This window comes from Callorhinus ursinus, unplaced genomic scaffold (assembly GCF_003265705.2).
Source record: "Callorhinus ursinus isolate GAN/ISIS: 27379988/994484 unplaced genomic scaffold, GSC_fseal_2.0 scaffold92, whole genome shotgun sequence".
In the NCBI taxonomy this organism is placed as follows: domain Eukaryota; kingdom Metazoa; phylum Chordata; class Mammalia; order Carnivora; family Otariidae; genus Callorhinus; species Callorhinus ursinus.
This window is the reverse complement of record NW_027397154.1, coordinates 1,767,406-1,791,677: the sequence shown is the minus strand read 5'-3', so window position 1 is coordinate 1,791,677 and position 24,272 is coordinate 1,767,406. Positions and strand designations below refer to the sequence as shown.

At 57.3% G+C, this 24,272-nt stretch overlaps 1 protein-coding gene across 4 annotated transcripts; it reads right to left on the bottom strand.

Moving 5' to 3' along the window:
• Positions 1-33: 33 nt before the first annotated feature.
• ADAR (adenosine deaminase RNA specific) lies at positions 34-23,951 on the bottom strand. 4 transcript variants are annotated; one of them, XM_073888601.1, is made up of 16 exons: positions 23,850-23,935; positions 17,243-18,399; positions 16,976-17,125; positions 15,250-15,430; positions 14,681-14,829; positions 13,993-14,137; positions 13,700-13,890; positions 6,994-7,141; positions 6,521-6,692; positions 6,013-6,106; positions 5,470-5,592; positions 5,101-5,234; positions 3,467-3,649; positions 3,028-3,140; positions 2,612-2,739; positions 34-2,428 (listed from the first exon to the last, which is right to left on the bottom strand). In XM_073888601.1, exons 1-16 carry the CDS (start codon positions 23,922-23,924, stop codon positions 2,191-2,193), a joined length of 3,381 nt encoding a protein of 1,126 aa, XP_073744702.1. In that variant the 5' UTR covers positions 23,925-23,935; the 3' UTR covers positions 34-2,190. The 4 variants fall into 4 exon arrangements, with proteins under 4 accessions (XP_073744702.1, XP_025714754.2, XP_025714756.1 ...); XM_025858969.2 differs by having other exon boundaries at positions 16,976-18,399; positions 23,850-23,879; XM_025858971.2 differs by lacking the exon at positions 23,850-23,935 and adding an exon at positions 22,829-22,980 and having other exon boundaries at positions 16,976-18,399.
• Positions 23,952-24,272: the final 321 nt, after the last annotated feature.

Genomic DNA, 24,272 nt, shown 5'->3' with positions numbered 1-24,272 from the left:
CCCTCCCTCCCCCGCGAAGCCAAGACTGGAGACTTTCTAACAATTCAGATTCTCTTTATTTATGAGGAATGTATATTGTTAGTCACGGTTATCGAGGGACACATCAAAGCGGAATCGTAGACTGGAGTGCAGCCGCGGTGGCGCCAAGTCTGTGTTTGGGTTCTTCCCGTCCCCTCTTGGGGTCGCACCAGGACCCAAACCAACAGTCGCTCAACGTGAGTAAAGGAAATAGCTTCGAGCAGCGACAATTTTCACAAGTGATTATTCAGAGGATGCACAATGGCCACAGTTCAGACAAATCAACTACAAAGATCATTTTAAAAAAGGAAGAAGGGCATCCTGGTTACTAAAAACAAAGATTGGACAAGAAAGTAGAGCACTGTGGGAGGGAGCTCTGCCCCTCCATTCCTGGGGGGCGCAGCCGAGCCCCCTTCCTACAGCAGGAGCCGGTGTGTCTCATCTGACCTTGGGGCGAGCGGGGATCTGCTGTGTGGAGGGCCCCTGGGCTCCCAGTCACAGCTCTGCTGGAGATTCTAACGCCCAAGATGGAGCAGAGGGTCTGAACGTTCCTCGGGGTCAGCAGGCGAGACCCTCCAGCTGCCTCCTGGGAGGCCGGCCCCACACGCCTCTGGCAGGTGCGCTCAGTGGGGCCGGGCCCCTCCCCCCCAGAAGGCAGGCACTGTGTCCCGACCGGCTCCGTGGGACAACTGGCTATTCCACAAAGACATCTTTAGTATACTTCAAAAAAACTTGGGTGTTGTTTTTTTTAATTTTGGTCAATAGCACAGAGGAATAGTAGCCACCAGAACCAAAGTGTGAGTGTGAGTGTACCTACTGCAGAAGAGGGGTCCAGACAGGGCTGCCTCGGCAGTAGGGAGGGGGGCGCGAGGGAAGGGGGACAATCGTCTGTGGGCCTGGCCTGGAGCGCCGGCGGGCAGAGACAGAGGCGTCACCTGGAGGCGGGCTCAGGTCTGGCTGGTGCGGCCGTAGAGCCGGGCTCCAGAGAGGCTAGCCTGAGGTGTGGACAGGGGACCCACCTCAACTCGGTTTCAACTACTGTCGGGCATCAAGCCTGCAAAGACTCCCTGACAGGCCTGGGGCCTGCCCTTCTGAAACTCCCCGGCAGACAAAAGCACTTGGATAAATGAAAAATTAGGTCTGATTTTAAAATCTGTGCAAGTATAGGTTCTCCGTAGCAGTTAAGAATCAACATTACGACATTTTTAAAAACTCCTAAGGTCCCCATGCCTTGGTCAGCTTTCCCTGGTCACGGTCATGAGAAAGATACCGCGCGGTGCCGTGATCCGACCCGACATGATTGTTCTGCCCTCTTCCTCTCAGTCCTGATTTTACCTGAACAGAGGACTTGTGGTGCAGGACCTCTCCCACCCGGGGGTTGGGGTCTGCGGCCCCTCTGCGCCCCGCCGGCAGGACAAATCCCCAGGAACGCTTCTGGAGGACAGCAGGTGCGCGGTACCGCGAGGCCGGTCTGCACGTGGGGGCGGTCGGTGTCACCCCCCAGGGTTTTGCTCCTGTGGGTGCGAGCCCTCGGCCAGCCCTCGGCCAGCCCTCAGCCAGCCCTCCCTGCCGCCCAGCTGCACCCCACCCCCCCCCCGCTGGCTAAAGTGCAAGACCCGGAAGGTCACCGAGCGCCACCTGCGGATGCCAATGGCACCCGGCCCGGTGATGAACTGACGGCGCTTGTAAACTCCTGTCTTCATACCTGTTTCACCGAATTCTTGAAGGTCACCTTTTACCTTCTTGGAGGAAAAGGAGAAACTTAACAATCATAAGGAGGGAATTGCAAAAGGGCAGAGGAAGACGGAGGGGCCTGCAGAGTCTGCCAACGAAACCTCCAGCCCTGACAGGACTCGGCGCAGATCGGCCTGACCCAGACAGCGAGAGGCTGGTGTGGCAAACGCGAGGCGAGGACGTGGAAACCAAAGTGGGGCTGAGCGGGAGGGCCTTGCACGGTGGGCAGGAGGGGCCGACGTGCCTCCCTCCTGGTGGAGAGGGCAGGGGCGGGTGGGCGGGCCTGGCCCCTGGCAGACGCAGGGCACACGACCCACCATTCCCAGTGTCACCAACGTGCTTCCACCAAACAAAGAAAAAGAAAAAGGAAAGGAACACCTGCAGACTGACGTGACGAGGAGAGCCGCGGCCCCTTGTCGCCCCCCAGGCCCTGGCCCCTCACACAGGGCAGAGGTAGAAGTTCTTCTCCTCCTGAGGCTTGCTGATCCAGTCCCCGTAACCCATGTCCCTCAGGCCTTTCTTGAAGTAGTTCTTGGCTATCTCGTACTCTCGGGCAGCTTTCTTCGCCTCGCCGTATGAGAGTCGAAGCAGATCCCTGCGGTACCGGAAGGAGCAGAGCTTCTTAAACAGGAGAAAAATGTTCTTTTTGGAGACCCGGGACAATTCGTTCCGCGGCCTGGAGGAACAAAGGTGCTTGTTACTCCCCAGGAACAGAGAAGGCGGGGAACCTGGGCAGGGGTGCACGGGGTGCGGTGGGGGTCGCAGAGGAGCGGCTCCTCGGCAGGGCTGGGGGTGCGGTGGGGGTCCCGGGGCGCCCGGGCGGGGGGCGTGGGGGCTTGCAGGCGGGCCGGCGCCTCACCCGTCCACAGCGCCCCTGGTCCCGTCCAGGATTTCCAGGTCGTAGCCGTCTGCCAGGCACCAGTTGACGCTTGTCTCCTTCGTCTTCCCCGACTGCCTCTTGGAGTCGTACACGCTGACTCGGCCCACCTAGGGGTCCCGGGAGCCACAGGGGAAAGATGGAGACCTTCCAGAAGGCCCTGGGGCCCCCAGGGGAGAGGGCATGGCTCGTGATCTTTGCCCGCAGCTAGAATTCTGTGGGGCGAGGACTCTGGTCATACTAACCCCAGCTCGATTCAAATGGGGCCCAGACTAAGAAGGCCCTTGGCGTCCACGAAGACAAAAGGCCCAGCTCCCGGGACACCCGTGGAGGCCCCTCCCCTGCCCATGGCCAGCGACCGAAAGACCGTCAACGGAAAGGTGGAGGGGCCACAGCACCTTGGGGTGGTTGACAATGAAGGGGGGCCGCAGTCCGTCCTCGAAGGCACTCCCATCTCTTGTCACACGGCAGCAGATGGCGCGAGTCAGATGCCCTTGGCTGAAAAGGTAACCTGTGCAGGAAACGGAGGTGCGCACCTGTTTGTCCTTGGTGCTGCCGCGAGGTGGAGGCGCCGGGGGGGTGGGGGACGTGGAGGTGCGAGGGGGGTGGTGGGACAGAGGCAGCAGGCCTCGCGGACGGTGGGTGTGCAGGGCACACAGCCCCAGAGCCACAGGCACGACATTTCGGGCTTGGGGGTGGGGGAGGGGTACCGTCTGACCAGGAAGCCCAGACCCCACCACTGGAAGCCACAGTCTTTCTGGGACCTGTGGTGAGAAGACATGCCTCCCACCCCAGCAGGGTGGGCAGTGAGGCCTGTGCGGATGCGGGCACCCTTACCCAGCGTCACAGACTTGAGGTACACAGGCTGCAGGAAGTGCGTCAACAGCGCGCCCTGCAAGCCGAGCACATTCCAGCGCAGGATCTTGTCACTGCAGGACATGGTGCGGAGTCTCTCCCCGAGCCGAATGCCGTCCCACGTGGGCACAATGTCACTGGACTCCACTGGGATTGTGCCTTCCCCTGTGGAGGGACTTGGGTCAGAGCCACGGGGGCCCCTGGGCCAGGCCACTCCCCGGCGTGGCCTTTACACTCCTCACATTGGGCCAAGGCTGCGCACAGTTATTCTTCACAGATTCCACAGCACCTACTATGTGTGGGCACTCTACTCGGTGCTGGAACAATGGCAAGCAAACCAGAAGATCCTTGTGCTCCTGGAACGTTCGTGGGCGTGAGGGGGCAGCAAGGGACAGACCGCCAGTAAGCAAGCAAAGCAATATGGACACAAGAGCTCCGAACGGCAACAGGGCTCAAAGCCCGAGGGACCGATGGCGGCAGATGGCGGGGGGCCTCCAGGGACGGAACTGCCAGGGTAGCAAAGACACCAAGGAGAAGCAACAGCTGAGTAAGAGTTTCAGGCACGGAGAACAGCACAAACCAGGGCCCTGGGGCAGCGAGAGGCTGGGTTGTCCAGGTTGCGGACAAAGAGCCAGTGGGCCTGAGCCATGTGCGTGTGTGAAGTGCGGTGGGAAACCGCTACAGAGCCTGTTCCGCTGTTTCCCGTAACAGCTTTATTGAGATATAATTCACCCATCTAAAGCGTGCAGTTTGATGGTTTTTAGTATATTCACAGGATGTTCAACCCTCCCCACAGTCAAGTTTAGAACCTTTCATCACCCTCAGAAGAAGCGTCCCTACATCCGCCAACCTTCCCAGCCTGGACCCCAGGCAACCACGAATCCACTTTTTGTCTCTACAGGGCTGCCTGCTCTATATTCCCTACGTTTCATATAAATGGAGACACGGAACGTGGGACCTTTAGCAACTGGCTGCTTTTTGAGGCTCATCTGTGTTGTAACAGGTGCCAGAGCCATACCCCTTTTAAGGCTGAGTGTGACTGCACCGTGTGGACAGACCCCGTTTGGTTCATTCACCAGTGGGCAGACCCTGGGGCGGTCCCCACTTCTTTGCTGTTACGAGCAAGCGTGCACTAGTCTCTGTTCTCTTGGGGACGTGCCCCGGAGCGATGTGGGTTTTGACCAGCGAGGTGACCTGGCCTGAGGGCAGGGGGGTGGGTGTGAGGTGAGCCCCCCCACAAAGGGCCCTGGACGAGGAGGAGCCGGCGGATGGGAGGGAGCCGCACACTTGGTGCCCACCTCTGTCACTCCTTGCGACTTGGTCCCGCATCCCTTCTGCTCCCCCCAACCCCAAGTGGTCCCACCCACCCCCTGGCCGCAAAGATCAATGATGGGAAACTGACTCCCACACTTCTGTCTCTAGCCACGCTCTCTGCCCTGAGCTCTAGGCAGGTACCTCTGCCTCCTGGCTGACTCGCAGGTCCCCCCGACTACCCGGTGCCAAGTGGGATCTTGGCCTTCCTACACCCCCTCCCAGCAGCGAACAGCAGCAACCTGATGGGCCCGGGGCTCTGCAGAGCCTTCCCATGGGCAAGATGGAGGGCATGTGTCACTCACCATTCTCCACCTTGGTGCGCAGCTTGCCTTGTTTGGGATTCTCAAAGACGGGGTAGTGGCGGGAATCTGAGCTCTCCACGGCACGGTCACTGCAGGACTTGTCAAAGAGGGCGCCATCCCCACACGGGGCCGTGCTGCAGAACAGGGCGACCGTGGAAGCTCACCTGTGCAGGGGGCCCCCCCAGTTCCCCGGGGCTCGAGAACAGCCAGATGTGGTGGAGGCAAGGGGCTTTCCCCACAGCCTCCCGCAGGCTGCTGAGCTGAGTGTGGCCCACGGAACGGCTCTGACTGATGGGCCAGGACGGCCTTCGGGTACCCAACCCTGGGGCCTGGCAGGCCCGCTCATGTGGCAGCAGACACCAGACAGACCTGATGTACAGATGGAATGACACGGTCTTCTTGATTTGGAGCTTTTCTCCTCCCTTCGCAGGCTCAAATATGCTCTCCTTCGCGGTCTGGGGGTTGTATTTCATTAGCTCGCTGTAGAGGAACCTACAAGGGGAACTCTGGCTAGAGCCACAGCGCCTTCTGTGACCCGGCCCCAAGTAGGGAAAAGCCCTAGACGTGCAGGCTTCTGCGGTTTCTCATGCAGAAGAGGTGGGGGACCCTCCACCAGAGGCCTCGACACCTTGGGAAGCAAGCCAGCCTCTCAGGTCACTTTTGTTTCTGCGCCTTGACCTGATAAAGACCAGTGAGCTGGAGGGCAGAGCAGGGGCCAGCAGGGGGCTTCCTCGGTCCTCAGATACACACGGATGGGTTCTGCGCCCCTACAACCCTGAGGCCCGAGAGATTCTGGTGCGTTTTTGAGAAAGTTGGAGGGAAGAGGGCCGGCTGCGGACAGGAGGCTCTGCGGCCCGAGTCCCGGAGGCGTCAGGCGTGCGACAGGCTCACGGGGCCCCCGCGCTCCCCCACCTGATGAAGCCTCTCCGTGAGATGATCTCTGCATGGCAGTCGTTGACCGTCTCCCCCTTCAAGCTGAGGGAGTCCCCCTTCACACAGCGGTTCCCTGGAAGGTGTTGAAAACAAATGTGATCTTTCCCAGGGAAGTGATGACAAACAGGATAGAGGCTGTTTGGCTTTTTCTTTTTTTTTTTTTTCAGAGATAAGGGGAGTGCGAGTAGGGTTAGGGGCAGGGGGAGGGACCAGCAGAGTCCCCGCTGAGCGCGGAGCCCGATCCCAGATCGCAGGCGCTGGATCCCACCACCCGGACATCGGGACCCTGAGATCACGACCTGAGCCCAGGCGCCCCCACAGAGGTGGGTCGTGAGGGGCCGAGGACGGGGCCAGCCTCAAGTACCGCCCCCGCCTCCCGCGCCCCTTCCCCGTCCATGCGCGCAGATGGCGGCCACGAGAGCCACGGAAGAGCCTGGGCTCCGGCCTCAGGCGTGCCCACGCAGCCCCAGAGGAGGGCCTCGCTGACCTGTCCCCAGGCTGACCACCACCCCCAGGTCGTCGGAGGCCTTCTTCATGATGACGGCGGCCAGGATCTTGCGGCCGAGCAGGGAGGGCTGGAAGCTGTTGGTGAGCGCGTTGAAGCAGCGGTGGCTCAGCATGGCGATCTGGTCGTGGAAGGTGCTGCCGGTGAGGGGAAGCTGCGGGTACAAGGCTGCGTCAGGGCCGCCGCGTGGGGCCGGGCCGAGCGCCCTCGGCTGAGCCGCCTCTCCCTCTCGCACGTGCTGGCCTGGCTCTGCGTGTCACTGAGGCGCCAACGAAAGCCCAGGACTACGTCACAGGAGAGCAAGTTAAGAGCCAGCTCCACCCAAAGAGGAGTGAGCAGGACCCCACAAAGACAGCGCACCAAGAGCAGACGTCTTAACGGTCTTTGGCTGTGCTTCTGGGGCCTTGAGAGGAGGCCACAGGGCTTCTGAGACCGGCCCCCGCCGCTGGGGTTACCTCTGTGAAGCCCATGCGCTCCATCTTCTCGTTCTCCCCGACCAAGACGCGGAGGGCCGCATCTGCCGCCTCCTGCTTGCCTTGCTTCTTGCTGTGCGCGCAGACGGCCGGGAACCAGCGGCCCCCGACTTTTGCCTGGTAAACGAACCTTTGGGATGAGAAGCAGGGGGTAAGGGCAAGCGCCTGACCGGACACAGCTGCTTCCCAGGCTCAGGCTCCGGGGACTCGCCCCGGGAGATGCCCCTTGTCTGCCCCCTGCTGCACACTCTTCTCTAACCCGGCTCTGCTCAAACGCAAGCACACGCAGAGGGGACACTTCGTGTGAACACTAGGAGCCCCCTGCCATAGATCGAAGGGGGCCCAGAGCCGAGTGACAGCACGGTGTCACTGAACGCCGACGAGGCGCCACGGCCGCCTGCATTGTGAGGGGAGCTCGGCCTGGACGGGGCTTAGAGAAATAGCCAGATGGGCACTTCCCTTCATAACTCAAGCAGAACCGAGAGGGACATGCTCTCCCAACTCGAATCGCTACCATTCAACACCCTAAGGCTGAAGTGCTGGATCCTGTTTCCTCATTCACTTCCTGACTGGCCCAGACGCACCCTGGAGCGGTCAGAACGTCACGGTCTGCTGTAGACAAGGGACCTAAGCTTTCATTCCTGGAAGCCTCGGGATGGCCATGGTGAGGCGAGGGGAGTGCATCCTGGGCACGTGAGCTGTGCGGGGCGTGGGAGGGAGGACAGCCCAGGACACGGACGGGAGAGCGTGACGGGGCATCCACCAGCCAAGGTTTCAAGAATCCTGGCTCCCAGTCACATCCTAAACTGCTGGTGGGCGAAGCCAGCTCTGGATAATCCACCTGCAGATATGGCTTTGTTACCGAGATTCATCGGCTCAGGCAGTAAAAGGAATCAATCTGTATGTTCAACCACACTGAGCTTCCCACTCCTCCTTGCTTATCCTCAGCAGCGCATGCCTCCCTGTGCCAGCAGGTGTGTGCGGGCCGGTGGGCTAACGGAAGGTCCGTGAAGGAGGGGGACATGGCATGAAAGATGCTGGAAAGCAGTGGGGGCCAAACCGGGCAGGACCTTTGCCTGAGACTCAGGAGAATCTCATGCCTGTTCCATGTGTTTGGAAAGAATATGAATTCTATGCACAAAGATACACACACACACACACAAATATATATATGCAGGCTCACCTCAGAGACATCATGGGCTCAGTCCCAGACCACCACAATAAAGCCAATATTGCAGTAAAGCAAGATAAAATAAATTTTCTGGTTTTCCAGTGCACATAAAAGTCATGTTTATACTATACTGAGTCTCTTAGGTGTACAACAGCATTAGGTCTAAAAACAGTATACATACCTTAATTAAAAAGTACTTAATAAAATATCTAAAAAAAAAAAAACCCGCTAACCGTCATTTGAGCTTTCAGCAAGTTGTAATCACCGATCACTAAATATAATAACAGGAAATTTTAGATATTGTGGGAATCACTGAAATGAGACCCAGAGACACAGAGTGAGCAAATGCTGTTGGAGAAATGGCCCGACGCAGGTTTGCGACTGGCAGTCCTCTGTAAAAAGCCGGTACCCGCAAAGCTGCAACAAGCAAAGCGCAGTGGAAGGAGGTGTGTCCGTGGATATGGCACTCCGTACTTGGTGCAGGCTGTAGGACATACGCCGGGACCCCCAAGGCTGCACTGGGCTCTAGGGTACTCGCCAGCTGCACTCCCTTACTTGGTAACCGTAGGAGGCCCGTGGTTTGCCTTTCCCTGGACCGCTGGGGACAGTGAGTTAGGGAAGCAAAGACACTAAAGACAGGAGGAGGTGAGGTGGCGGAAGGCGCAGGGCGGCGGGGAGATGCCTGCCGGGTGCTTCACACCGCTGTGGAGCCTGCTGACTGGCTGCAGCTTGCAGGGGTGAGGGAGGGAGGTGGTGCGTGGAAGGGGATCCAGGGCACGGGGGGCTGGGTGGGCCACACAACAAAGCAGATGCAGACCCGCAGGTTTGGCGATGGAACGATAAGGCATCTGTCATATCGTCATTGCTTTTCTCAATTAAGCGCGATGGAAGATCATCGGTTTCGAGTAAGGAGAGGGGATTTTGGTGGAAGTCTACATAAAGAGAGCAGGGTCTAAAACGGCTTAGACTGGGAAAGAGAATTCAGTACAAAAACAGAGTAGTGAACATGCTGGGGAGGAGGGCCGTGGGCGGTGGGAGCAAGAGACTGGCCCTGGGAGGGCTTTCGGCGCCCTTTGCCCGCTCTGCTCCCTCCCACCGCAGGCCTGGGGTGAACCAGCCCCTTCCCAGAACCTCGGGCTTTCTCTTGACTGTCCCCAGGCCGAGGCGCCTTACGAAGTCTTACGAAGTCAGGCCACGCCCAGCAGATTCTCAACCCACCATGTACCTCGAGCTCTTTGTAACATGCACGAGATAGGAGACCTTACGTCTCCCTATGTGATTACTGGTCCAAATCTGGCTCCTGTCCAAACAAACGGAATGGGGTCCAGAAACGGTCTCTCAATGAATGAGCAAAGGAGGGAGAGCCGTTTAGAGGGGAGAAGAGGCTCGGCTGCCAGAGGCAGGAGGGGGGCGCTGGAGAGCGGGACGTCTAGGACGCAGGGCCTGAGGCTGGCCCACCTGAAGGAGGTGAAGGGGGTGGACACAATGACCCACACCAGGTTGCTGGCAGGAGCTACTGGGTGGACAGTGAGGTCACCTGCGGACATGGGGGAAAGAGCATGAGGGGCGAAACCCAAGAGCTCGCCCTGGGGCAGGTCAGACTCGACAGGCCCAGTCGAAGCGAGGCCAGCTGTGTCCCCACCCTCCCTCCGCCCGCTGGCGCCTTCCAGTAAGGTCGCCCAGAAGGGCCGAGAGAAGGGCTGACAGAGGGAAGCCGTGTTCTCCCGCCACAGACGTTATGGCGGCCCTCCTGCCTGCACCCCTGGGGCCCCCTCCCTGAGGCGCTCAGGAGTCTTCACGCCCTCCCCCTGCTTCACGGTAAGTTCTTAAATTCTGCACGAGTCTCGGGAAGTCCAAGGGCGGGTTTCACGCAAGCAAAAGAGGAGGCCGGACAAAAGGCAAGTGTGAAGAGCGAGGGTGACGGCAGGGGAAGGCTGCCGGGTGCAAAAGGCAGGCCCCGCGCGAGCCAGCGCCAGCGCAGGGGCAGGAGGGCCTTTCCCGGGGCCCCGGGCCAGAGGTCTCAATTCCCTCCTCATTGCGGTCATGTTCTCCCGTGAGTTAAGCCAAAGCCAAAGGAAGGACGGACAAGGGCACAGATGGGTAGTTCATACACGGGAGCAGTAACAGATGCATGCGAACATGAGTAACGTCACGGACTATGGAGACGAGTTTAAAATAAGACACTATTTTGTGAGCTCTTCTCCTTTAACCACCTTTTAAAATTGAGCAGTAGGATACGACACAAGTAAACATTCAAATCGTTAGGTATACGAGGGGAGTAAGTGTCCCTCATTCCCAGAAGCAAACACCGGGACCAGATTTCTGGCCCCGCGCTGTCGGCCAGCTTTGCTCTCACGGGCTGAGTGCCGCTCCGTGCTGGGCGGGCACTGCGACTCAACAGTCTGCAGGCGGCAGAGGTGCAGACCATCTCAGGCTGTCCGTGACAAACAGCACGGGGGCGCCCCCGCGGTGAGGGTGCTGCTCTCCACCCTGGGCCTAAGGCTCGGGATGAGACTTGGCGGACGCTGGGAGCACACTGACGACGTGTACATTTAACTCACACACCTCTCATTGGAAAAGAACCCCTTACTTTTAAGAAAATTGGCCCTAGTGTTTTAGCCTCAGGTGGTTCTTCTAAGACACACCGATTCTCCTGACAGCCACACCTCTGTCTTTTTTCTTTATGATTTTATGTCTTGATTGGAAAGGCTGTGCCCCTCCAAAATTCTCAAGCAAAAATCCCTGCTTTTATCTAGAGATTTTATGATTTTATGTATTTTTAAGATTTTATTTTTAAGCAATCTCTACACTCAACATGGGGCTTGAATCCACAACACCGAGATCAAGAGTCACACGCTCCTCTGCCTGAGCCAGCCAGGCGCCCCTAGTTTATATTTAAGTCCCTGACAATGAAATCAGACGTTAGCAAGGAGACAGACACCCAGCGATGTCTTATTGAGATGCAGGGGGCCAGCCACCCCCGACCTGAAGCCTCGCCTGCCTCTGCGTCTGCTGTGAGGGGCTCTGGGGGCCGCACCCTCCGCTGTCCCGCCCACTGGTCAACGCGCCACGGCCGTGCGGCCCATGCCTCTTTCAGAACTTTCTGGCTATTCTCCCACATGGATTTTTCTTTTTTTTTCCCTTTGCAAAGATTTTATTTGTCAGAGAGAGTGAGCACAAGCAGGGGGAGTGGGAGAGGGAGAAGCAGGCTCCCCGCTGAGCAGGGAGCCCGATGAGGGACTCGATCCCAGGACCCCGGGATCATGACCTGAGCCGAAGGCAGATGCTCAACAACTGAGCCGCCCAGGCACCCCCCACATGGGATTTTTCATACGAACCTGGGACTCAGGTCTTCCAGGTCTAAAATAAAGAAGCCAATCCTACCAGTGTCTTTAGTAGGATCGTGTGAAACGTAAACACTAATCTGGGGACAGCTGCAGTCATTAAATTGTGTTTTCTATCTGATCACAGAGTTATCAGAGCCTGCATGTCTCCTGCTCGGAATGTGCGCAGGTCTTTTATCTGTTTAGCTGCTGCTGCAAACAGGCTACTTTCTCCTACTACATCTTCGAATTGCTTACTGCCGCACACAGAAAAGTTCCCGGCGTTTGCAGGTTAGTTCACAATTCCCTGCTTTCCTGACTTCCCCTCTGTCTCTGGTATTTCTTCCCGCCTCTCATGCATACCTCAGGTACACAATCACATCATCCATCCGCACGTAACAGAAGCTTCCTCTCCCCGCCTCTGTCTTAATGGGTGGCCTGAGCTCGTGGTGCTAGCGTGCCTCAAAATAACGTGGACCTGGGCATCCATGTGTCCCGACCTTGCTGTGAACAGCTCCCAGTTCAACATGGAATAAGTGCCTGGCTTTTGGCTTCAGACATACATTGAGTACCTGCTATTAAGCAGGTACTCAATAATTTCTACTTTATTAACAGCTTGGTTTTTTAATCTGAATGAATGCTAAATTTTACGAAAAGCCTTTTTGGAATCTCTGGAGAGGATTCTGAGTTTTGTCATTATTATCTGGTAAATAATAATAACAAACATCCTAACACAGACTAATCTTTGCATGGCACAAAGACATCATTTCTCACATTTTAGAATGGCAAAGATAAAAATTTGATTCAGATATCCCGTTTCCAAAGTTCATGTTACACCACTCCCCCTTTACTAAAGACCTACGTAAGTACCTGTTTCCACCAACCAAAAGAAATCTGAAGAGGATTTTTGCTTTTATGAAAAAAGGCAAGAAGTGAAAACAGCGTTCAGTGCTGGTATATCGGTCTCTAGGGGCTGGTGGGCAGCCCAGGTCAGTGCCCTGGGGAACTACGGAGCACCTTCCAACAAAGAGCAGAATGGGATGCTCCTGTTACGTATGAACAGCAAGCCGGGTGTCAGTGCGCACGGCCACGTCCGCGTCGCAAGTGGAGAAACACACCAGCTCAGCCCACGCTTACATGAAGATGCTCTGGAAGGATGCACGGGGCTGTGAAGTTACCGCGTGTTGGCATATGTCAGGGTGTGAGGAAGGGAGAGCTGGGCCGTGGGGGAGGGAGGGGTGAGGACCAGAGTCTTGTGTTTCATTTTAAGGAGCTATATTATCTACGCAAAAAACAAAACCCTTAAAAACTGTATGTGACCTATCGCCCAGAAATGCCCCTCCTGAAGATGTCTGCCCCGGAGAGCAGACAGAGCATGAAGACTGCTTCCAGGAGCAAGACCGCATCTGACCCAGACGTCGCGGCAAATTGATTAGATCAGTAATGCAAAGTGGGGGCTATAACATCAAGAGCAATGTTCTCTTTCCTAAACTAGGTGGTGGGTACAGGGGCGGCTGTTTTAGGAAAGACCTTTATATCTCTTGCTCGATAAAACTCTAAAATTATAAGCATCTATTCAGTGGAATATGCAGCTGTGGGTGGCGCCCGGCCGGCTCAGTCCACGGAGCGTGGGACTCCTGGTCTCAGGCCCATGACAAGTCCCACCCTGGGTGCAGAGCTTACGTTAAAAAAAAGAAAAAAAAGCTTCAGAAAACGTATAGAAATACGTAGCTACAGAAAGGAATATGATCGGTGTGTGCATCTGAGACGTGCAATGACCTCTAAGATGCACTGGTAAGGAGGCAGGTGTAGGACAGAAGACAGGATTTATACTTATTTTTGTTTAAAAAGCAAAACAAAGAAAATGTACTAATAAGTGCATGGAAATTTCAAGAAGTACTCAAGAAGCTAGTAATAGTGTGTAAGTCTGAGGAAGGAAACTATCAGCCTGAGGGAGAAAGGAGACTTTTCCCTGCATCCTTTTTAAGCTGGCCTGAATGATTTTCTATGCACATATTCCTTTAAAAATTAAATTAACCAAAAACAATGAAAAGGAGCATACTTGCTGTAGGAATGACTGTACTCTCCAGACTGTGGGTCTTCCAGGGCCGGACCTGTTCCTGCGGGCCCCGACCCCGGCACCGTCCTCTCCCCGCCCCGGGGCGTGTGGCTGCCGCAGGGCTAGGACACTCACTTGGGCTCGTGCGGAGGGCCGGACTGGTCGACCAACTTGAACTCGGCCGCGAAGCCGTGGGAGCGGGCGTACTCTAGCAGGCCGCCCACAGGGTTGGTGTTCAGGTATCTGACGAGCTCGCCGATCCTCCTGACCTTGTTGGGCATCCCAGACTCCAGGTTATCGAAGGATTCTGTGTTCGTGCCCCCAGGCTGAAGGAGAATCAGCCACACAAAGAGGAACCATAAGCACCTACGGAAACTCTGAGGGACACAGGGGCAATGCTGAGCTGCACGGCCGCTAGGACGGCCCACCTGGGTATCGGAAGGCGCCGAGCTGGTGGCCTCTCCGTGCAGAGCCTTCATGGCCTCCTCTGCAGCCATCTGCTTTGCCACCTTCTTGCTGGGGGCGCTCGCGGTGGGGAAAGTGTGGGCTCCCATGGCGACACAGTACTGGAACCTGGCAGGAGAGGGGAGGAGCCGGGTTAAAGCGGCACTGACGGCAGAGACCCCCTCCCGCCGGGCCGTCCTCTATGAGCTGGTGGGTCCTTGCACACATTGCCTCTGGGCCTTGGCCCACGCGGCCCCTCTGCCTCGACGAGTCGGTGCCCTGGGCCCTCCTCCTGCCCCCGGCCTCTCTCAGCCTGGCTGACCCTAAGGGGCACGTGAGCACCGAGCTGGCTGTGCCTCCTCCGGGAACCCCCTCCGGAACGTGTAGGTGTGTGGAGCCTCAGGTACGCCCAGATCTATGCCTTTCAGACCCACCACTGGCAACCGTCAGGCCGAGCGTCTCCCTAGCGCTCAGTCCCCACTTCGCCCTCGGAGTTCCCAATCCCAGACTGACTGCTCCACAGCAGCGGGCACGCCTCGTGGCTCCCCACTGTCCGTACTGAAAACAGGCGGACTGCTCAGTGGGGTAATGGGCCGCCTCTCGGGAGGCAAGCAGGAGAATTTCTCTCTCTTTGGAGAAAACCTCAGCAGAGATACATGACACGAGATGTACTTGGGGTCATGGGCAGGGCCTTCTCTGGACAGGAGACGGAATTCACAGGAGCTCCCCAGCTTGTGCACACACTCAAGCAGGGTCGTGACGGGGTTCTTCCCAGAAAACAAGGATGCTGCGGAAGGGGTGCTGGGCTGGGACTCTGCCATCTGGAGAAAACGAGAGACGAGAAACGGCTGAGAAACCACGGGCTGGCGCGTCCCGGCGGAGCGGCGATGGGTTAGCCACATGCGAGGGGCTAACGTTCCAAAGGGAGAGTTTCCGGGCACGTTATTGAGACGGTCTGGGTCTCGTTTCTTATCTGCCAACAACGGTGCTTGGACTCGGCCAGCTTTAAGGTCGCTTTCCAGCCTGGAGGTCTGTACTCCAGTTGGGCTGGGAGGCGGGCAAGCAGAGGTGCTGGGTGTGAGGGTAGGGGAGCATGGCCAAGAGGGGCAGCGGCGGGAGGGGGATGCGGCCTCTGAGCCACGGACTCGGCTGCTGGCACTCAGACCGCCTGCGGGGGTCGGTCAGACGCTGCTACAGCGACGTGGGCAGAGCGCGGGGCCCGCAGAGGGCAGGATGCCTACCTTCTCCGACCCCTTCTCTGTGGGATCATATGGTTCTTCCGGTCTTCCGCTGTCCTTGGCTTTCGCTTCCTCCAGCAGGATGGTCATGGCTTTGAGGGCTGCGTCCTGCTTGGCCACCTTCTTGCTGCCGGCTTCAGCGGGGGGGAACTCTCGACCACCAATGACGACTTGGAATTTGAATCTTGACGGGAAGGGAGTAGATGTGTGAGTGCAGGCCGGCTGTCCCTGCCCAGCGGCCCCCGGGGCCCTGCACCCTGGAGCCTCCTGCTACACGGAGGGGCTCTTGTCCCTTTGGGATCTCAGCCTCCCACCTTCCAGAAACAAAGCAGCCAGCGGCTCTCCCCAGAGCTCACTGGAGTGAGCACAGCTCAGGGGAGACCCGCCCTCCCTTCACAATGAGTCAAGAGAGAGCCTGTACGAAACACGATGAGCTAAAACCACCACTGCAGCCACCCACGGCCTTCGTTCTGAAGCAGCTGCGGCCGACCGGCCACCTCTAGGATGGGTCCCCGAGTCGGCGAAGGCTCCTTCCCGCACAGCCTCACACTCCCACCGGCCTACAGGGATCGGGCACCTGCCGCTCCCCGGGGCCTGCTCCTTTCCCCAGCCTCCGCCAGAGACCCAGCGCGCTACGGCTGGGTCTGGCTCACTCTACGGCTCCACGTGTCCGGAGCCTGACGCGAAAGGCGTCTCCCTGGTAATGTAGAAAACCAAAAAGCCTCTGTTCCAGGCCTCCGGACTTAGCTTGGACCTCCTGTGCTCAAGTTTTCAAATCTGTTTGGCTCTTTGCTCAATCTGGGATTTCGATTTAGAAAGGTAGGTCAAATTTCTTATTTCCTGGGTCTTTTGAAATATTTGAGTATGGCACCAACGTTTCTTACAGCTGGAGTCCAAAGAAAGGTTAACTGCAAAACCCACCGCTCTCCCCCAGTTCGGGGGGGCGGGGAGGGAAAAGAGGGCCCGACGGCCACCCAGCCTCTGTCCCAGACACGGACCAGTCCTGGCCCCGCCGGCCTTCGGACACACACACCCGTCTCAACAGCCCTCCTGCAACGCCTCCCTGTCACAGAGACAGTCGACGTGAGGAGTGAGGGTCACAGCTGGGACCATGGCCTTGGGAACCAGCCCGCGGCTAAGGTAAAGGGCAGTGGAACTCACTCCCCGCACCCCCACCCCCGGCCTGCTCTGCGGGGCGCTGCACGGTCTCTGCCCCCGGCAGCAGCCTCATCTGGGCCCACCCCTCTCCCTTGTCTGGCCAGCAGCCTGAGCAAGGAACTTTCTGATTCACAGCTCAGGAACCAGAGCAAGTGCAGAAGAGGTGTGTGACCCTAGAACCGCCACCTCTCACAGGTGGGCCGCCCACCCCGACACTACCCCGTCCCAGCAGGAGCTGAGCAGGAGGCTGCACGGCCTGGCCTGCCCCACCTGCTCCTGCACCTCCCTGGGGAGCTCCACCCACGGAAGGGGGGAGGGGAGTCCCGGCTTCATGACCTCCCGTGACACTGAGGCACGGCCAAAGAAGCTGCCTTCCAGCCAGAGCGTCAGGCTCCCCCTCGGCTCGGCGGGAACTCTGGCTGGTGCGAGGCCTGCATTTCCTGCTCCAGCCCAGGAGGCAGGGCTGACAGGGGCGATTTAACCAGAAGCCAGAGAAGCAAAGGGAAGAGGCGGGGGCTGCCACACGCTGCTCTGGGGTGGGGGTGGGTCCGGCTCCCAGGCGGTCTCTTACCGAGGCTCATGGGGTGGTCCGCTCTGCTCTAGCAGGTTGAACTCACAGGTCTGACTGGCGAACTGGGCATACTCGAGCAGCCCGCTGATGGGGTTCTTGAGCTGACACTCAGTCAGTTTCTTGTAGGGCGAGCAACGCGGCCAGCCGTGACTGTAGAAGGAGGGCATCTCCATGATGGCGCGAAACTCACCTGGTGCCGCGTGGATGCTATTCAAGTCATCTGGGATGTCGTCGGTGGCCCACTGGCCATTTTCAAAGTCAACATACCCTGTTCTCGAGGGGCCGTTGTCGTGGGCAGGTGGCTTCAGTTTTACTGGCTCTGGCGCAGTCCCCTGCCGGTTTTCCAACTTTAGGACTGGCTCCTGCCCATTCTGCACTTCTGCGGCTGCCACACTGTCCGAGGCGTCCGGCGCGGCCGGGTGACGGGAGGGGAGCACCGCGTCTCCTCCAGTCTCGGGGACGGCAGCTGGGATGGCCTCGGGGCCCAGGGCTGCGTTTCTCTTCATTTGGACCCGCTCCCGTTTCTTGTCAGTCAGATACCACACGGGAGGAGTGGTGCCCTGCCGGTACACGTCACCCTGCCTTTCCAGCTCCATCAGCACGGCGTTCACATCGCGGGCCCTGGTGAGGCCGATATTCTTGGCCACATTCAGGGCAGAGGCGCCGCACACGCTGAACAGGTAGTCACAGACTTTCTCCTTGATCTCAGCCATGTCAGAAGGGTCGGGAGGAGCTTCCGAGCCAGACTCTGAGTGTCTGTCTTCAATGTCCAAACTGGGCTGTGAGGCGGGCGTTTCCCGGCCACGGCCGGGGGCGCTGGCTACTTGGCTGTGCTGGCTCCCAGCCTGCACGGCGACTCTCCACAGAGGGGGCGTTCCTGCCTCCTGATGCAGCTGGCCCTTCTTCTCCAGAGAATATAAAACTCGATTGACTTCCTTCTTCGGGACTCTGAGCCTCCTGGCCAGATCATGTGCTGTGGCAGCCTTCCCTTCCCCAAGCTCCTGCAGGAAGAGCTCCAAGACCCTCTCTTCCTGGCCCTGGCTGATACCTAGCTCCTGGAAATGTGAGGACAGCCTGTCGACCCCTCTCCACGGCAGGGTCCTGCCGTGGGGGGCAGGACGCGGGGACCCTCTCTGGAGCACCTGACTTCTGGGAGGCACGCCCCTGGGGCCACCCCAAGTCCCCAGTTCCCTGCTCCTGGCAGGTGGTCGTGGAAACTGTGGCCCAAGTCCAGAGACGAATGGTGGCAGTGATGGCGTCCGCTTCCCAGGCAGGGGCGCTTCAGGGAGCAGCCCCCTGAGAAACTCTATCTGCTGGAGCTGGAAACGATCCGGGGCAGATCCTGGCCCTGGCTGTCGGTGTCTGAGCTTGCTGTGCTCATAGCCTTGAAACGGATGGGGGTGGTATCGGCCGAGCGAACACCCCTGCAGAAGACAAGATGGAAAGGGAAGCGAATGAGGACCTCGGCAGTGAGCCCGCCCCTTCTCTCTGCCTGGGGGGCCGCACCTGCCTCCCGATGGGGGGAGGGGTGAGGGAGGGCCGGGCATGTGACCCAGCAAGGCCGCCCCCCGCCCAGTACGGCCCGGGGGCCGCCACAGGGAAGAGTGAGGGAGCGGAAGGCGGCGCACGCGGAGCCGCCAGGGGCACATGGGGCGCTGACGCCTCAGGAGGGCCTTTCCCGCCACCCTAGTACATTCTCTCCCCTTTGACAGGATTTTAGGGGGAATGAATCCTCCCACTTCCCAAAGTAAGTACCCTTTTAAGATAAAGATAAAGAAATACTTATTTTGTTTTTAAAGCAAAACCAGAATAACCTAAAAATGCCAGTGGCGTCCCGGGATCAAGAAGGGGCCTGGGCAGGACCCCCGTCTCAAATCTACCATTTGGATGGCGAGAACAAAATGCACGTGGGCTGGATGACCTGGAGCCCCAGCCCTTCAAGGTGGCAACGGGGGCACCTTCCCGCCTGGGGACCTCACAGCTTCCTCTGCTCGCCACTGCCACCCCGGGAGGCCCAGAATGGTTTGGGGGGCAGGATGGTTTCCCTAGGAAAGGAAAGACACACTGTCCTCACACTTCAGTGTGGTGCTCAGGTTTGGAAGAGACACCGGGCACCTCTGCCCGAACCCCCCAGGCTCCCCCGGATGTGTGGCGCTGGCGGGGCCCATTCCTGGGCACTTCAGTCCCATCCCCCCGAGTCCCTGCGCTGCCTCCCCACAGCTGCTTCTGCCTCCTGCCCTTCAGAATCCTGTCCCCCGGGACACAGGCGGCCCCGAACGGTCACACCTCCCAGAACACTGCACACCTGTGTCCCCTACCCACACGGGCCAGCTCATCCTGTCCCAGGTGCTGTCCACCGGATGGGAGAGGTGGCAGGAGGTATTTAAGGGACCTGGGGGGCGACATCTAGAAACGACATTTCCTCCTGCTTGTCCCTCCTGTCTGAGCACCCTGAAAGCCCCAGTGACCTGTGGGCAGCTATGCCCTGCCTTCAATAACCAGCCTTCTCTCCCCCACAGCCCGTCAGCACCAGGGATTTTAGCACGTGGCTCGTCATGCTCACGGCACCCTCGCTCCTCAAACCCGGAAACGCTCTCCCAGGAAAGGACCAGTTGGGCCTCTAAGGCAGGTGCACACGACATGGGCAACCCTGGGTCTGGGGGCTGAGTTTGCCGAGTCCCGCTCTCTTCCGGTGGCAACTTCCCTGTGTGTCTACAGCTTCCGCCCCGGACTCCTGTAGGGCCGGCGCACAAGGGCCCAGCCGTGGCTGTGGTCAGCGGCTCCCCAGGCTTCCTCATTCTGGCCTCACACACATCCTCAATCAGCCCGGGGCTCACGGCCAGTTCCCTCCTCTACCCATGGGCCCTGCCCCCTCTTCCCACACCGAGGCTTCCACAAGGTGCTGGCAGGGTAACCTGCTCCTCCTGAACTTGGATTCAGTGTCCCGCCTGGTGGCCAATCCAGTTTCACAAACACACACTGGCTCCCTGTGGATGGAGGCTCTTCTTTACCAACGCCCCTCCCACGGTCTCCTGCCCCTTCTCTTCCGCTGTCTCTCCATGTCCCTTTCTTCTACTCTTAGGTAGAATCAGTCCCTAAGGTTTTGTCTAAGGGCCTCTTCTTCCTCCCCCAGGCTGGTTTCACGCCCCCCTACCTAAATTAGCCCTCTTAAGAAACAACAGTGTTCCAATCTATTACCCCCAGCCACCACCTTGTAAAGCTAAGACTTGAATTTCCAAATGCCTAGACAGTCTGTCCACCCTGCCCTACTTCAAACACCACATATTCTGAACCAGATTAACATTTTTCCTCAACCCAGCCCCTTCTGCTGTTCCTACGACTGTTGACAGCATTGTTCTCCCCGCGGTTATTAGGGGTAGAAACCTGAGCCAGCTTTGCTGCCTGCCTTCCTTCCTCACCTCCCACATCTACTAGGGTAGCTGCTAAGTGCCATCTTGTCTACCCCCAGCCCGTAGTTTCTCATAAATGTGTCTTTTTCCAGCTCCAGCCCCTAATTACTTCTCACGAGGCTGCCACGAAGCCTTGATCTTTGTACCCCTACATTCCAACCCAGTGGGCCTGCTGGTCTCTCCACTGGCCCCGTTACAAGTCTCACCCTTTCCTTCGAGTTCTCCTTAAATGCCACCTTCTTCCGGAGACTTCTGACTCACAGCCCATGGAAGTTTCCTCTCCTTGAGCCCCCCCCCTCAACTCCTATTATACCACTTACTTTACCTTTGGTCACACCACTGCGTTTTTTTTACTGGCGCATACAAATTGTGGTGTATCTGCAAGGTGATTACCAATATTAAGTGCTCCAGAAATGATACTCAAGCCTCCACTCCCGATACTCTCCATCAAGTACTGATGCGGTGGGGACACAGCCGACTTCACGGCGAGCTCCCGGGGGGCGGGGGGGCGAGGACTAGGTCTCAGTTATCCCTGCACCCCTAGCACTGAAGATAGCACCTGGCATCAAGTTGATCCTGAACCAACATTTGTTGAATTAGTGATTGCAGCAACAAGCCGTCCCTAGAGGGTCAACCCCGTCTCTTTGTTGTTCCTCCTGCTGCACACTGCCCTGCCTCCTACCATACTGCTAGGGACCAAAGCGTTATGCGGTCACAGAGAGTGAGTGCCCAGCTCACAGCTGAATTATGGGGACTTCAGGGATTTTCCCATTAGCTGTTGGAGTGACCTTGGTAGAACAATTATTTTACAAAGCAGTTAGAGTCCATCTAGCTAAATGCTAGATTTAAACTGCTGCTACTTGGCTAAAATCTGCAAAATATTTGAATGTCTATAGAAAAGGCACCCGTAAATTATGACACATTCATGCTATGGAACGGTACTTTTTTTTTTTTTAAACAATGTGTTAGGATCTATTCATATCCACCTGGAGAAAGTCTAGGAATGATACAATGTTGAATTAAATAACAACAAAAAAGCAAGTTGAAGTACAGATAGGTTCTATGCGCATTTTGGAAACAGAAAGCAAAGTCTCACCATTATGTGCATGTGTGTGCACACTGGAGTGAACACAGACAAGAAGGAAGGAAAATACACATGTATTTGTTTACAATAGTTATTTTAAGGAAATTTACAGGGAGATTATTTTGTCTTTATGCCCGCTTAAGTCTTCTAAAAGCTAAGCCAAAGCATGGCTTGAGAACAGCCATGTGGAGAGGCTCTGTATGGTGAGAGCGAGCTTGTGGCAACCAGCCCATGGGGATCCTTCCTAAGTCCCTCAACATCCCCAAGCCACTTCACAGCCATACCCCATCATTTCACTTTCATCTAATCTCTGTGTTTAGGATCCAGAGCTGAGCCCCCACCTGTACCACATGGGCTCCACAGGGTCATATATTGGTATGTGTGAAGAAATGCTTTCCTTCAGGTCAGGTGTCCCTAATCCTTTGGAAGAGGGGAATGAAAAATATATATATAACTTTAAAAAATGGAAGTATAATTACAGACATAAAATTTATCCTTTTCAGTTTATTATTCTATGAGTTTTGACTGTATGGAGTCACATACAGCCCTATAACTACTACACAATCAGGATACAGAACATTTCCATCTCCCCAGAAAGTTCTCATGCACTCTGCAATCAGCTCCTTCCCCGACACCCAGGCCCGGGGTCGGGCCACCATCAGGCAGCCACCATCAGGCAGCCACCATCTGCTTCCTGGCCCCCTAGCTTTGTTCTTCCCACAATGTCAAGTAAAGGGACCCAGAAGCGCACAGTCTTCTGAGCCCAGCCTCCTCTGCGTAGGGTGGTGGATGTGAGGTTCCACTTGTGGAATCAGGAGCTCCTCGCGTTTCTGGCCTAGCCACATACACTGTATGGAGCTATGCAGTTTGCTAATCTGATCGATCATCTGTTGGAGGGCATTTGGGCTTTGCCAGTTTTTAGCAATAACGAACACAGCTGCGATGGGTATAAATTTTCTCCTACAGGTAAGAAGGGCTATTTTTCATTTCTCAAAAGCCTAAAGAAAGTGGAAAGGGTGCAGAGAGGGAAGGATAAAACTGAAGCATGTTTCCCAGGAGGCGCTAACTCTGGGCCCTCGCCGAGAGGGAGGGGGCCGCCTAGCCCTGGGCTCAGGCCGCGCCCCGCAGACCCGGCGCATCCCCCCCTTAAGCGCCCCTTCCCCCACACTGCTCAGCTCTGCAGAATTCACAGGCAGGCTGCAAATTCCTAGAATATGGCGCGCGCGCACACACAACCCCCCCCCGCGCGCGCACACAACACGCCACGCACCCTGTCACCGACCCAAGCGCGAGTGCACGCAGGGGTCAGAGGAGCGCTGGCCCAGCAAGGTCTGGCCTGCCGAGGCCGAGCCGACTTACCTGCCTGGGGTCCATGGCGTCCCCGATGCATGTCCTGGGGCGGTGCTAGCGAACCGCCTCCCCTCCCCCTACCCAGGCGCGACCCTCCCCAGGTGGGCCGCCCCCCCCGCAGCCGCCCCCCACGCGCAGACGCCAGGTGCCCCCGGGGTCAGCAGCGCAGTAAACAGCTTGGGCGCGCGGCCGGTGGAGAAATGGCCCTGGTTCAATTTCACTTTCGTTTCTTCAGAAGGACTTCCCCTTTGGAAAGTTTAGCGGGGAGGAGGGGTTTGAACCGAGCCAGCAGATTCGAACCTGATCTTTTCCTTGCGGGACAAGATAGCCTTTCTTTAGGAAAGCAGCCATAAATGCGTGCATTGCCGTGCTCAGGAGTACAAGGGGCAAAGTAGAAGGAAAGCAAGCCTCGCTGCGCCCCAGCTCTGCGGAAACAGCCTGAGGCTCCGGCCTCTGCCTAGGGGTCCAGCGCTAGTGTGGCGGCCTCGCGGAAGGGGGTGGGGGCAGGTCTCTGCAAATGACTAGTCCCCGCCGCGGACCATTTATTCACGTTCCCGGCACGTTATCAACGAACTTAACCCGACAACAGCATGGGCACAACTTAGGGTCTGCACGTTCCTCCTCCAGGCAACGGTTAAGTCCCTCCCAGGCATTACCTCCTCCGTGGTCCCACTCTGCAAGGTAGGCATGATTCTCACATGACTGATGTGGAAACTGAGGCTTAAAGGGCTGATAAATCCACGCCTCACTCTGCATCACCCCCTGGGCTCCCCCGAGTTACACCTTGACTTCCCAAGAGAGAACTTATCCAGAGGGGGAAAGGCAACGCTTTCCTGATAGGCTTATACACTTGCTCTGTTTTGTCCAAGAGATCAATTCTAGTGATAGGCAGTCCCCACCCCTCCCCAAAGAGAACTTTGTGTTTCCTCTGCACTTCATCCCCATTGCCTGTGAGATTCACAAGGCGGCCCCTCCCAGCATGAGGTCCAGCTGGCGCCCTTTCTCTACCATCCCCTCCGAGCATCCCCACCTTCCAAGGGTGCATCATCCCAATTTCACATTTCCAGTGCCGTGAGCTCTTTCTCCATTCTGTGCCTTTGCACATTTATTCCTTGGCCTAGAATGTACTTCTTCCACTCCTGATGAAACAGTCTTGATCAAGATATTACCTCCCACGGAAGTCTCACCCCACTCTGGGCTGGAGAGTGGGTGCAGTTTGTAATTCCTTATTTTGTGCTTCTCCATGACTCAGCACATACACTACTAGAGCACTTTCACCATCCTCCGAAAATGCCTCAGTCACTGAACAGAACTTCCCTAAGTGTGTGCCACGTAAGGTGTTAAGCACTGAGGATATGCATCCTCCACTAACAGCCTGGTGGGGCAGAATGGCCCTCGACAAAGATCACAGTGCTGTGAGTTACTTGGTTATGTATCTGCCTTGACAGTCTTC

Bases quoted from the DNA above. Each gene is read 5' to 3' on its own strand.
- ADAR (XM_025858969.2), bottom strand. The intron at 14,830-15,249 runs GTAGGCATCCTG...CGTTTTCTCCAG, and splicing joins CAGAGAAGGGGTCGGAGAAG to ATGGCAGAGTCCCAGCCCAG. The intron at 6,107-6,520 runs GTCAGCGAGGCC...AACACCTTCCAG, and splicing joins GGTGGTCAGCCTGGGGACAG to GGAACCGCTGTGTGAAGGGG.